The following is a 14,352-nucleotide window of genomic DNA, read 5'->3' as shown; positions in this document are numbered from 1 at the left end:
TATATCTAAGACATAAATACACAGATACAAAAAGTAGAGACGTTTACAACAGATATTAGAAAAAATGACGTTTATTGTACTTCAATGTAAATATAAATATATTTCTATGCATAAAGTTACTTTTGTGCAAGTTTATCTTACGCTTGATATAAAGATTTTTAATACAGTACACACACATATACATCAGAACTATGGCCATTATAATCATGTAATTTATTAATTGGATGATTTATAATATTCGATATTACTATGACATCAATTTTATGTGGAATAAGCTTATAGTTGTGCTTGATATACATGTGTACGTGTATGTGTGTACGTATATATGTATATATACATACACACAGTTTAATCACTTGGGTAATTTTTACTTAAATTATATATTCAATATTCTTTTTATAACTTTGGTACATAACACTGAATTGGTCTACGTAACAATTAAGCTGCAACTCTTGTATGAGATTTCTAATCACCTACTTTACTTCTTTCAAGACTATTATTTATTAATATTATATCTATCGCAAGAGCAATGTATGTTACATAAATTCTACATGGGTTCTGAAAGTGTAAGACATATTTACGGTTACGAAGTACAATAATAAATATGTAATCATATCATACATGCAAATGTACAAGAATTTTTTCGATGAAATACTGTACACAAATTTTTGGCCTTACTTTGCATCGGTTAACAATTTAGAGGTTCCGCTCAACGCTCTTTTTTTTGTCGCGTTTGTTTATGCTTTGCGACACTTATTTTACGTATTTTTAACATGTTGAAAAAATGACTCAGTCAATGTGTTGGAAGTTAATGAACTGTTAGGAAGCATTCAGTAGAAAATTATTTAATTTTGCTTTTTCTGTAGCAACCAATTATTTTATATCTATTAAAAATCAAAATAAAAGGGGACCCTAATATAATCGTACTATTATAATAAATGTTTTTGTAAAATATTACATAAATTAAACTTAGATGGCAGTAACAGAAATGTCTCGCGTTGCATAAATGTGTCGCGATTGTCGAATAAATTTACTACCAATATTATAAATGTTCATGAAAATACTTCATCGATCCGATTGCACCAACATTCAATTACAACCAACTTTCTTCCTGAATGTTACTCGATAATCTATGTTTTAATACTTAAGAAAGATCCCAACTACATTAACGATAAAAAATATTCATTTTTACTTTATAAAAGAGAAGCTTCTTATTTTTAAAGAATTTTTAAAGATTGTTACATTTTTTCTAGTAATTATAATTTTCTTTATAAAGATACAATATGTACCAATTACATAAAAAAAAGCCGAGTATAGTGTAACGAAATATTGTATACAATTAACTTTTCTTTATTGAAATTCAAATCAAGGCAAGAAAAATTGTAAATTGACTAAACTGAGGATATTGATGCAACCGACTTAATGTCGTACCGCGTATCCATAGCACCGTAACACCTCCAGGTGTTCTTCGTTAACGCGCTAGACGCAGATGGCTCCGCCGCATACTTGCTCGGATTTAGTTGAGGAGTCCGACTCTGAAAATGATCCGTAAAAGGGCCTTTTCCGACAACAACAGAACCGATCAAACAACTCTGTCAAGTTGCTTCTCTCGGAGTCGTCCCTGAAGATGCCGCTTGATGCCTCATCTGTGCATGGAGCTATAAACGTCTGCAGGTCGTTCTTCGGGAAACCTTCGCGATAATAGATCTTGATCGTGTCGTACGCGTCCATTATCACAGAAATAAACAGACTTAGAACAACGTAAATGTACAGCGAGATGAACGAATATAAATAGATTCTAGAGTACCACCATAACACAGCCGATTTGGAAGACGTGATGGAAAACGTGGCGAACATGTCATCGCCGTTGATTAACGCAAACAAGCACTCAGAGGTGGTCGCGAGGGAGCGAAACTTCATATTATATGGACCGAGCACCAGCCAGCCGCAGAATGTGAAACCGGCGTAAATGAGAACCGCGCATATCAAGAATCTTGCCACCTTCGGTGTCGCTTTCTTCAGAGTTAGAATGACAACGTTGTACGTCTTGAAGAAGCCAAGATAGCGCAACACACCGAACCACACAAGCAGGTTTCCGGTTCCGAGAAATATGCTGCAAATATTCCAGTGATCACTCTCGGAGTGCTTCCGTTCAATTTGTTCCTTTATGACGGTACCGATGATAATAAGTAGATCGTTGATAATGATCATGATGTACCAGAGGTTCAAGAATTCCAGTCGACCTTCGAGGCTTAGCGTTGTCCCGTACGTTTTCTTGAAGAAGTTAATAGTCTCGAACTTCAGTAACTGTGCTCTGTATATCGCTCGCGAGCACAACAGTAGAGAAATCGTACAGATCAGTATGACAAGTAAATTTAGCAGAGTCCTTAGCGCCGATTCGATGCGATTGTCCGTGATGTAACGGGTATCACCTTTGCATTGCAACTTCCTAGCGTCAGCGTCTAACGAGAGCAGCATCTGTCCATCGAAATCACGGTTGTCAAAGATGATCTTGATGTTGAAACGGTAACAATCGGGTGGCGTCATTGGTCCGGCCGCTTTCAGATTTACAGTCTTTAGAGCAAATTTGAGATGGGCGCGTACCAGCGCGGAGAAATTGACGTCAATATTTCTGTCCTGCAGAAGATTGTGCGACGAGTTAAACGTGTTGAAGGTCTCGAGACTGACGTTCATGCATGTTTCCACAATCTCGCTGTCAAACACGTAGCTCTCATTGAAACCGAATATGATGCCCTCCTTATACTGATAAAGACATAGGGCTACAGGACCGACCGAATTGTCTTCGGCAATGTAGGAGTACGAGCCGATAGCGTCGTCAACGTTGTAATAACTGTGTAGAGCGTAATCGATAGTATCGTAAAAATCGCTTCGCTTGTAGATAGCCAACGGTCCTGTCGCAGGTGGATATGCAGGTACCTGAAGCATTTACGAGCGCCATAAGTTTACATTTATGCTTACCATTTGATATAATAAAAAAGAAAGAAAAATATCAATTCAAATGGGATAATTTCTTATTTCGCCATAATCTATCTAGGCGTTACGAATTAAGACACAAAGTGATGAAAATATAGTAATTATTTAAGCTTCTAAAACTATTTCGAGTTATATGATAAATTATATTATTGAAGTATCTTTCATGTTATTCTCATCTTCTGTTAGAAAGCATTAAAAAATAAACATCTAGATTTATGAATATATGAATGAAATGCAATCAACTTGCATACCTCTTGAGCAGATTCCCATCCCATTAAAAAAAGATGGGAGAACGTGATTCGGTTGTCCCAAGTGTAATTTACGTGCATATAATTGCTGTGTGCGAATAAACAGAGCTGTACGGTTACAAGGATGATCTTGATAACCTGGACGACAAACTTGTAAGGGAAACGTCGTTTCGCTTGCCACTTTTCGACCGGATTCATAAAGAAGAATCGCAGTTTGCGCCGCATTTTGTCCTCCGCAAACGTCACAATTGGGCAAGTCTTGCATTCCAGTGGCGTAGAATGATTTTGCCTATAATACATAAAATACATTTTACATTTATTATTTCATATAGCATTTCCATGAAACTTTCTAAATATAATATCAGAGCTTATTATATTAAATCATGAGTAAAATTCTGTTATAATAAATATTGTTTTCTAATAATTTGTAATTTTCTGTTATATTTTTTTTGTAATAAGATGTAGATAATAGTTTTTGTCGAAAAGAATTTTTAATTATATTTAATCTTAGTAATAATATCATACATTAGTTTAGATATTTATTTATATTACTGATTTCCACTAGTTGTTATTGACTTCTTTTTTCCTTCTTCATCCGCCTTACATTTTTGTAACTGATATACAGAAATAAATATAAAGATTTTTTTCTATTCACAGAAAATTCAATTAATCTCGTATGCAAAGCTAAGGCACTCTTGATAAAAATATCTAGTTTGTGATAATGACGACATTTCCGAGTATGGTAAAAATGGTATAATATAATACTTGAAAATGTGATAACATGTATTTAAGCAGAGATTATAGGTATTCACGTAGGCGCAGCATGGTAAAACATATGTCAGTTATTGTAGATAGTGATTTTTTGTTGATTGATCATAAATTACTTTAAATAAAAAAACGTGCATATCTGGTACTTATCTTATCTGTGAGAATACGTCGACTAGTGAATTAGAAGTTAAATAGATTACATACAAGCAAGTAGTTATTAACAATACTATAATAACTTCTACTGAATGTTAATGCATAATTATAGGATTATGTCATATAAGAAATTACTTTTAGTTTATCAAATTATGATTAATTTGTACTAACAAAAATTATTTTTATCACATTCAATATTAACAGTAATGTATTTGCATAAAAATGTAGAAAAAATGCAAAATAAACAATATAAGTTGGATTCATAAAAGTTAATTATAATAATGAATCAATGAAATCAGCACAGTAATATTACTGATTGAAAAACAATGTGTTTTTAACGATAATAATGTCAAATAGACAAATTTTGCAACATACCTTATTTCGATAGCATAAATATGAAATATCTAATACATTTATATTTGGTATAAGAATCAAAATACATACAAAGACTTGTATGATATTAAACGTGCATTGTATTCAATGCCAAGATTCGTGTTTATTTCTTCAACACGATTGTTGTTAGGAAAATATATGTAAAAGAAAATAGACGACATATTATATACTTTGTGATAAAAAATGATGCAATTTATAAATTCTTATTTACGTTTTTTGTTGACGATTATGTGGCAGATAAGCAATAGTTTTATTTTACATGGTCCGCTCGTATATTCTTCGAACTGTCTCTAATACTTACATGAAGTAGAATTGGTTGTGATTTCTTCCAAGCTATTGCTTAGGAATTTTATCGCGGAATATTCGCGCATTTGGATTGTAGAAACAAAAATGTCAAAAAAACTGAACAAAGCAACGTTTATTTTGGGAGCTTTCCAACAAGCGACACAAGTTGACACAAACGTCGTTCTATCTTTCTTTTTTGGCAATAAATAACAAAGACAAAACGACACTTGTGTCGACTTGTGTCGCTTGCTGGGAAGCTCCAATTATAACTGATATAAACGTTGCTTTGTTTACATATTATGTGCTTTCCATTTACATCAAAACTCAGATAATTCTCACTTGTGACGTCGTTCTATCCTTTTTGGCAATTAATGAGTAATAAAAACATAATTATGTCACAAGTGAGAATTATCTAAGTTTTGATGTAAATGGAAAGCATCTAATATCAACTTATATTATGACTTTATGTTATCAACGTTTATATTATAAAATAACAGAGCAGAGTCCACTCGATTGTGAGACAAAGAAATGCAATAATACCAAGTCTATTACATGCCATCAACCTAATTATCAATGTAATTTAATAGCGCTCGTGATAAGTGGCGAATACAATTACAACAGTCTTCGGTTCGACTGACAATTTTGATAAGCACTCTCGCGTTACACGAACCTCTGCTCGCTGGCCTCGTTCAGCAATGTGTTCTCGCTGGCGATCTCTTCCTCCTCGCTGTCGTTACCGTAGCTCCAGGTGCGGTTCTGCAGCTTGTTCCCGACCGAGGTGTCCTCGTGCTGGGGGGTCCTCTTGCGCGCCTCCATCCTCCGTGAAACTCCGATGTACGATCGAAGAGTGAGTCAACGATGAGCGTACGCACACGTGGAAGTGTCAACAAAGCCCAACAAGCGAGCGTCCTATCCCGCGGAGTCCTCGTCGTCGTCGCTCCGGCCCTCCAACTGTCGATGAAACATCCAGCTGTTCACATGCGTGGATCTGCGCGGACGATTTCAGTTCGGAATGAGTGCCGCGTATTTGACGTCATCGCGCCGATAGATTAAACAAATGCGTACCTGAGCGCGACGAGTATTTAGCAGCAGACGCAGCGACGTCGAATCACCAGCCATCGCACGCCACCCACCTCGATGCAACGACCGAGCTCGACTGTGCGCGCAGCGCGCGCGCGCTCTAGTGAGCGACGCCGCTGATTGGTTGCGCGCGCGCGGCGGAGGGAAGGCGAGGATGTGACGCGACGCAAGTCGCAACTCTCGCAATCGCAAGTCGCACTTCTCGTTCTTCTCTCTCTCGAGACTCTCAAGGACTCGAGTACTTTGTAGTTCTTCCGTTGGATATAATATCGTGTTGTCACGGAACGTTATTATAGTTCGAAGAATCAATGATTACTGGCTAAGAACAGTAAGAACAATAGAATTCTTTGTCAGATATACTACACTGTTCTAACGGGTGTCTCTTTTGCATGAAACGCTCAGCTGATAACATTTTTTGTTCTACTGTAGGCTGCGCTCAGTCGAAAAAGCAGTAAGCATTCAGGGATCCTTGATTATTATATTAATTGGTGTCTATATTTAGATCCGATAAAGAATTAAAGGCAAGAACAAGAATCATGTTTTTCGCAAATATCTATATTTTTCTACTCCTGTCTTTAATACGAGGTAGAATAATCGGCACGACGGCACGAGTTTATTGTTTTTTTTTTTCAATGCGCGTAAGGTGCACGGAAAGTGCAGCCACGAGCAACAGGTGCAGCATTGGCGCGGCAGGTTGTCCGTAATACCGTGAAGTTGGCCGCGCGACTTACGAATTCTCTCCGTCGCCATATTATACGACGCCGATGTGGCGAGCGGACTGTGTAACTTCGCGCGTACGTAATCGCTACCTTATTCCCGCGTTATTCTTCCGTCGTGGTATAATAAAATGCGCGGCGCGTGCGATTGACGTCGGTAGTGCCGTGTACAGAGTGTCGCGCGTCCGCGATTAACCGTGTTTTCGCGAGCGAGTGTGGTGCGCGTGTGTCACGAAGAAGGAGGAACGGGGACAGCCAAGAGAGGAGGAGGAGGCCCGGGGAAGGCATCGGGCGACGCCGAAGCAATCATGGGGTAATTATTTACTTATCACTTAGGCCCAGTTTCACAAGTGTCGGTTAACTTTTAACCTTAGATTAACTCACTCTTCGTCTCCTTCTAACGTTTTCCTTAGAAAGAGACGAAGAGTGAGTTAATCTAAGGTTAAAAGTTAACCGACACTTGTGAAACTGGGCCTTACCATACTAAGTGGCGGTTTTAAGGCCCCGACTCGATTCAATCCTACAATATATTGATGCACGCATTTACAATGTCTTTTAAGCGCGCGTATAGGCGCTTAAAGAAAAATCTGCCAGTATAATATCGATCGAACGCGAATATGCGACAATACAGTCAAGTAAACTCCGTGTGACAGTAGCGTTATTTATCACGTAGTACATCATGTCAATGCAAACATGTAACAGTTTCGTGCGACTGTAATATTTCTCACAGATTGCTTTTATGTGAACGAGTTAATTGAAATGTGCAATAATGACAAGCGGTAATCGCGGTAATTATTTTTTGCATATCAGCATTATTCAATTAAATATATATCTGTTTAGAAAACGAATAAAAAGTTTAAAACATGAGGAACAATTATTTTTTTAAATATTATCGACTACAATATTTAATTTTGAACACTGCTTTAATTTGAATATATTTGTGTGTTATACAGATCAAGTGCTACAATTCCGCTGCTGTGTATCTCTCTCTTACCGGTGAGTATTAAAGTATTTTTTATTTCAATCTTCTGCGCGCGCGCTTGATAGCAATATGCAAATAAATGTACATAAATAAGTAAGGGTATAAGCCTTTTTTATTCTTATTGACGTTTACCGTGCCATTTCACTTAGTAATTAATTTCACTTAATAATTAATTGAAATGTTCAATTTATTAGAAATTTTTTATCTGGTTTTATCTACACGCACGCATACATATGTGTAAATTGAATACTTTTTGGCATAAATCAATTTTTTGGTTCTGAAATTTGTCATATTTAAACGTTCGATTCTATTTAAAGAAACTAAATTTTGAAGCGAAAAATGTTTTTGCAAAGATAAATGTTTTTAGAATTGATAGTACGTTAGATAGGTAATCGGCGTATCTTGGTTAGATAAAGGAAGTCTATCCTTAGCTAACTATCGCACTTGCATAGCCTTGACTGAGCAAAATAAAAGCTTGCGCGTTCTAGTTTGGTATTGAATTCAGTGCAGTCTTCTCTATGATGTCATCATATGGTAGCGCTTGCGCGGGTCATTTAATCTCTATGACGTTATTTTCTTAATAATATATTATTTAATATTAATATTATTTGTATCATGATTTATTTTATTCTTTAACGTTATGTTTATAAATTTTTACAAACTGTCACAGTTACAGTTCTAACTCATGAAAATATATATATTAAATGAATTTGTTGTGTGTATGTATACACACACACCGCAATGAATTTGATTTGGATGTATTTAACTTTGGACGCGAAGACATATAACGCTGAGTGTATAAATTTACGTCTACTCCAACTTTATTGCATTGCTTCTAATGCTTCTTTTAATTACAATTTAATCTACTTCGCAATCGAATTGTGCAAATTAATTACAGATAGAAAAGTATTGTCTTTCAGTAATTGATCTTATTTATTGAATGATATAATTGTATGCCTTTGAATGAAAGGAAATCAAGCTATGAGAAGAATATTATATTCGTTTTCGTAAAAAAATTTTGAGATTGCTTTTGAAAGGATTTATTTCTTATCAGATCATGTGGCGAAATCGTAGATTGGATCGTAGATTTAGATTTTATATAAGTTCTTTTGAAAATGTATACTATCCAAGTGTAATATATACTTTAAGAAATAATATTTTTCCAAGAAAATACGATATTACGCAATAAAATAAAGTAGCGTAACAAAATAAGGATTTATGTTTTATATACAGTTTTATATTACAGTTTTATTACTCACTTACACGCGCGAGCAAGCACACACATACACTGCATGTGCGCAATTTTTCTAAGCTTTCTATCCGTTTACTTTTGATCTTGTTTGAGATAAACAAGTGCTACACGTTTGTGTATGAGAAAATTACAATTTTATAAGACAAATATAGTTTCTTAACGAATGTCTAGAATTACGAAAAAGTAAATGAACAAATATTAATTATGAATAATTATAATACTTTCCAAATTCTAATTTATAAATCACATATAGTTTTATATTTTATCTCGTAGAAATATATTTTTCCTGATACATGATCTATATAAAAATCTTTATTTTTTCTGCTATTTTTATTTTATTACGTAATATTATTTTCTGACAAACATATTATTTCTTAACAATTGTATATTACAAGATTGTATAAATTCATTGAAAAGAACTTATTATATCAAGTCAAAGATATTTACAATGTAACTTTTCGCTGTAAGAATTGTAAAAAATAAATAATTGAATCTTAAAAAAGAACTTTGAAATCTTTTTATGAAAACGAATATAATACTCTTCTCATAGCTTGATTCTCTTTCATCGCAAAAACAATAAGTCTGATTTTTTACAATGCCATATATCAATATCGAAAATTACAACAGTTTGCAATTTAGAAATTTGCAATATAACTTTACTTTTTGATAACTCATGAGCAATCGTGAGAGAAAAGTAAACAAAATATATTTGTAATAGTACTTATTAATACATATTGTTCTATTCATTTGTAATTATTTACGTTTAAAAAACAAGACAATATTTTCTCTTTTTGATTTATAAAAAAAAGGAAAATTAGGATCTGCAATCAATGTCGAATGAAAACCGTGTGTTCTTTAAAAAATTTTGTCTATTTGTAATCAATCTTGTGGAGAGTATCAACTAGACTAAAACGAGCATGCACTTATGTCAGCAATGTATAACTGTCTACGTGTGATAATTAATTGCTTTGCATATTGACATTGTTACGTGTTCAATATTTGCAGATATTGAACGGATGAGAGATACAGTGTAATATAAGCATACCTGATATAATAGAACAATATCGAAATCTGCGAACGAGAGGATATCCGGTTTTTTTAGAGTGTACATTTTTCATCACATTTGTAGTTTGTGATTTCCTTCCGGAAAAAAATATATATAATACATACAATCACGAATCTCTCTCACGATTTGGGTGAGGTTCAAGCATCAGTAACTTTCAGTCGCGTCAACTTGCTTAGGAGTATGACGGAATAAATCGGAGTAACCCAGATTACGGCAGAATTCGCGACGAAGGATACGCCGAAATATATGTCGGAACGAATCGCGGAGGATTTAGCTTGCGTAATCAGGATAGACAAACCAGAGTTAGTCAGGGTAGGCTGGAGATAAGCGCACCCTAGAGGAGTCCTGATCGTGACTAGCCTCGTCCGAGGGTGAGAATCGAATGGTTGACTCTTGGGGGGTGGTGCGCGCGCGTTGTCGCGCGATATCGGTGGCTGCGCGTTGACACGACGCGCGTACTCGCTGCGCCGGCAGCGCAGCATTACGTCCGCGTTACCCTCGCGACACGGAAGAGCGAGCGGAGCGGAGAGTGCGTCCTGACGCGCGCGCCAACCACTTAGGCGAGGAAGCGCGCATCAGCCAAGAGACCCGAGCGAGACAAGCTCCGGTCCTCGACGTCGCTCCGACGTGGGCGCAGTCGGTCGCTCCTCGCCGTTACGATCACTTCTGCGAGTACCGGATATTAATTCGTGTGCGAGTCGCGCGAATAAATAACGTGTATCGGAGCCGAGACCGGAATCCGATCAGCCCGGCTTTTCAACGAGCACCGCCGAAAACGTGTCATCACGTGCGTACACGACGAAGTTGGTCTTAGGAGCAGTCTGTTCTTCCTCATCGGTCAGAATCCCGAAGAGCGATCATCTTCCGCACTACCTAGTCTGTCGCGATCGACTCCGGGATTTCCTAGGTCGTCGACCTTGTGGTCTTCCTGCCTCTCATCGTCCTGCGCGAGTGTCGCGTAACGTTTCACCGAGCAAAGTGCAGTTCTGTGTCGTCTTTTGTAGCGTGATCCTTTGTCATCTTTAATCCTCCTGGGAATTTCTCAGCTGTGAGCCTTCCACTTGTGGTGTCTGATCGTTTCGTCGGCGTCGACGAGTAGTTTCGTCTGTCCACGCGACCAGCTGCTACCGTCTTTCTCTGTCGCTCTCTTTCTCTCTCTCACTCTCTCTTACGTCGCGCCAGTCGCAGCATGGGGGACCAGGAGCAACAGGAAACGATGCCGAGCGTGGTTGAGTTGAACGTGGGCGGCGTCTTCTACACCACTGCTTTGACTACGCTGACCCGCGAGAGCGATTCTCACTTGGCTGCGCTCTTCACTGGCAAATCCGCTGTGGAAAAGGATGCCAAGGGCAAATATTTTCTGGACCGCGACGGCGTGCTTTTCCGTTACGTATTGGACTTCCTGCGTAATCAGGCGCTCGTTTTACCCGAGGGCTTTCGCGAGCGTGAAAGGCTCAAACAGGAGGCGAACTTCTACGGCCTGCCCGGTTTAGAGAAGGCAATTTTGGAGAATTCCGGCGGACAAGCCGGCGGCGCGACTGGCAAACGCGCGCCAGGATACATCACCATCGGCTATCGGGGCAGCTTTGCCTTCGGTCGCGAGGGCCTAGCCGACGTCAAGTTCCGCAAGCTCTCGAGGATCCTCGTATGCGGCCGCGTGGCACTCTGCCGGGACGTCTTCGGCGAAACGCTGAACGAAAGTCGCGATCCCGACCACGGCATGTCCGATCGCTACACATCGCGCTTTTTCCTGAAGCACAGCGTCATCGAACAGGCCTTCGATATGCTGCAGGAGCAGGGCTTCCGACTAGCGGGTAGCTGCGGCTCCGGCACCGCCGGGAGCAACTCCGAGCAGCTAAAGCCCGGAGTGGATTCTGAGGAGAATCGTTGGAATCATTATAACGAGTTCGTCTTCGTGCGCGATTAAAAAGTTTCGCGAGCGAGTGAGATGTACTTTGGCTAAGCATCGTTGACGGCTCGCATTTTGCAAAAGTACGCGTTTGCAGTTGCCGCGTAAAAAAGGACTTCTTCGGTTATTTGAAGCGATTCAGGCGGAAATGGAAACATTCGCGAAAACACGTGTGCCAAACGTGCGAGCGGATAACAAGATAAATACGGAACTCTCGTTTATAGCTTACTCCATGATATGCATAATGAGGTCGATGTGCAAAATCAAGTTCAACAGGAACTTCGTACGACAGCATCGGACGAAACATCGTTCCTATAAGTAATTTCGTCTCGTAAGAAAATTTCCCGAAGTCACCGCTATCATCAATCAACGTTGACGTAAAAGGAATTTGGGACACTTCGACGTTCGAGAATATTAACATCATCAGCTTTCCGAAACATTATATTCTGGAATTTTTTTTTCACTTTAATCGATTCTTTTACCGGAATGAGAAAATGGATAAGACACGACGAAGATAGATATCCGAGAACTGTCGCCTTTCAGAACCCTCGTCTAAAACATTGACAGCGCTGAAATAACGAGGAATTGGATTTTTGTATTAAGAAGAACCACGAACTCGTTGAGCGTGATCACGTTGGATCTACGAATACCATTTGCTTAATTTAAGATGTAACATAGAGAATTATGAGCGGCAAGTCAATGTCGAACTTAAAATTAGTCAACGTCGAAGATAATAATCCAGGGAACGTATATAACAGTCGTGTTGAAACCAAAGACGTTCCGTTAAATTCGTGATTGTATGTTATTTTATGTGTAACTTTATGTGTAGATATTCAACTGTAAATGAGTTTGATCCACAACTGTACAAAAAAGAATCTAAAACTTTTCCGAATGCGGCGCGTTAGGATCTTCCGTAATCGAAACGCGCCGACGGCAGTAAGAAAATTGCCATTTCCGACAAAAATCTGAGGTGCCCCTATCAGGGGCCGTTGCGAGGGAGAAACGTTTATTAAAAAGCAGTCTCGCGTGAATCCACGAGATGAAAGACGCCAATATCGGGCGTTTTTCATTGCCAGTGGACGCAAAGTAAGACGGTGAATGAAACGTGCGCAAGAAAAGCGGATCGGGGTGAAGGGATGATGTTGAAATATCTACGGGCGAAACGCGACTTGGCCACTTAAAGAGGTAACGATGTCAGATACGTCAGTGATAAATGTCGCTGGATGCAACGGGCGAGAAAATGTAAGGAAACATCGTAAATGCAAAATGGACTTGACGTGGAATACAAGTATCGGCTGCTATTTAAAATCAGATTGAACGAATGACGCAATAACGTTTGCGTGTGTGTTTTATTCGCGTATGACGCAAGAGGAAATTAAAGGTGATGAAAAATTTCAATTATCGTCTGATAACGAGACCATTATTTAAAGAAAGTCTCCGGTGCTAGTACGCCGAGTAGTTAGTACTGGTAAATGGTCGGGCCGAGTAGTCACTGCTAGATAACGGTCAGACCGAGTAGTTACTACTGATCGCTAGTCGGACCAAGTAGTTAGCGGTACGCTAGAATCGGATCTTTTCTTTAAGTAGAAAATACGCGGTGAAAGAACGGCGGCGAGAGTGATGTAGATATCGATATACCTATGCGTGAATTATCCTTTCTGTATAAATTCGGCTTAAATTAGGTGACTAGCACCATCCTCGAGATGGGCGGAGCGGCTTGTCGAATGCGTGTACTTACAACCCGACACGATGTCAAACGCGCTATTCGAAAGACGGAACGCCCGAATAAACGTGATCTCTTCTAATGATTTCTTGTCAGTGTTTTTTTTTTTTAAACGAGTCTGAGTCGAATGCTTTTCTTTTTCGTTCTAAATTCTTTTCTCTGGAAAGCGGAACGTAAATATGGCAAGCAATTCATAACTTTCGATCTGTTGACTCGCGGAAATATCGGAACTCGGAACACGACGGAAAGCGAAATATTGTTATAAATTTACAGTTTCGAGTTTCTCGTCGTAAATCAGTGTATTTATGAAAACATCTAGATAACCGAGATATCTTTTTCCTTCGTAATACAATAGTGTTTTACGGAATATACTTGAAAAAAGTTTTGAACAATTTTTCAAATGAAAACAGAGTTACAAATTATAAAGAGTCGGCCACTTTTATTATTTCTTTTATTATTTTAAAAAATTTTTATTATCACAATTTTATTTCATACTAATACTTATTTATTGTTACTTTTAACGGATATTTTTTCGCATATTTTGAAGTTCAATTTATCTTACATGCCTTTTTAATTTTTTTATTATACTATACAATTAAAATATAAAGAAGCAGATTTTTATTTCAGACTTTCCAATTATTTCATGGTGAGATATTGTTTATTTATCTAGTTATTAACATTATTAATAATTGTTGGCATATTCAGAATGATGAAAGAATCGAAAAATTCATCGCGATTATAAACTTGTTGCAACAGGTTATCATGTAACAGACAATGTTTAGC

General features: G+C 38.0%; 3 protein-coding genes across 5 annotated transcripts in view; 2 read left to right on the top strand and 1 right to left on the bottom strand.

Moving 5' to 3' along the window:
- Nucleotides 1–53: 53 nt before the first annotated feature.
- Nucleotides 54–5,998, bottom strand: LOC112454242 (mucolipin-3-like). 3 transcript variants are annotated; one of them, XM_025015520.1, is made up of 4 exons: nt 5,907–5,998; nt 5,512–5,829; nt 3,246–3,531; nt 1,480–2,937 (listed from the first exon to the last, which is right to left on the bottom strand). In XM_025015520.1, the coding sequence occupies exons 2-4, from the start codon at nt 5,655–5,657 to the stop codon at nt 1,480–1,482; spliced, it is 1,890 nt and encodes a 629-aa protein (XP_024871288.1). In that variant the 5' UTR covers nt 5,658–5,829; nt 5,907–5,998. The 3 variants fall into 3 exon arrangements, with proteins under 3 accessions (XP_024871290.1, XP_024871288.1, XP_024871289.1); XM_025015521.1 differs by having other exon boundaries at nt 5,512–5,792; nt 5,907–5,984; XM_025015522.1 differs by lacking the exon at nt 5,907–5,998 and having other exon boundaries at nt 54–2,937; nt 5,512–5,657.
- Nucleotides 5,999–6,341: 343 nt separating this feature from the next.
- The window catches only part of LOC112454267, a 36,667-nt gene continuing 28,656 nt past the window's right edge, over nt 6,342–14,352 (top strand). Inside the window, exons 1-2 of the mRNA XM_025015559.1 lie at nt 6,342–6,950; nt 7,591–7,633. Coding sequence (XP_024871327.1) covers nt 6,946–6,950; nt 7,591–7,633 — 48 coding nt within the window. The 5' untranslated portion in view covers nt 6,342–6,945. The remainder of the gene's footprint in view (nt 6,951–7,590; nt 7,634–14,352) is intronic.
- LOC112454254 (BTB/POZ domain-containing protein KCTD12) lies at nt 10,413–13,998 on the top strand. The gene has a single exon (XM_025015541.1). It carries the CDS (start codon nt 11,127–11,129, stop codon nt 11,862–11,864), a length of 738 nt encoding a protein of 245 aa, XP_024871309.1. The 5' UTR covers nt 10,413–11,126; the 3' UTR covers nt 11,865–13,998.

This window comes from Temnothorax curvispinosus, unplaced genomic scaffold, assembly GCF_003070985.1.
Source record: "Temnothorax curvispinosus isolate PA1 unplaced genomic scaffold, ASM307098v1 QBEX01004937.1, whole genome shotgun sequence".
Taxonomy (NCBI): domain Eukaryota; kingdom Metazoa; phylum Arthropoda; class Insecta; order Hymenoptera; family Formicidae; genus Temnothorax; species Temnothorax curvispinosus.
The sequence above is the reverse complement of the archived record's forward strand: the minus strand, read 5'-3'. Positions and strand labels throughout refer to the sequence as shown.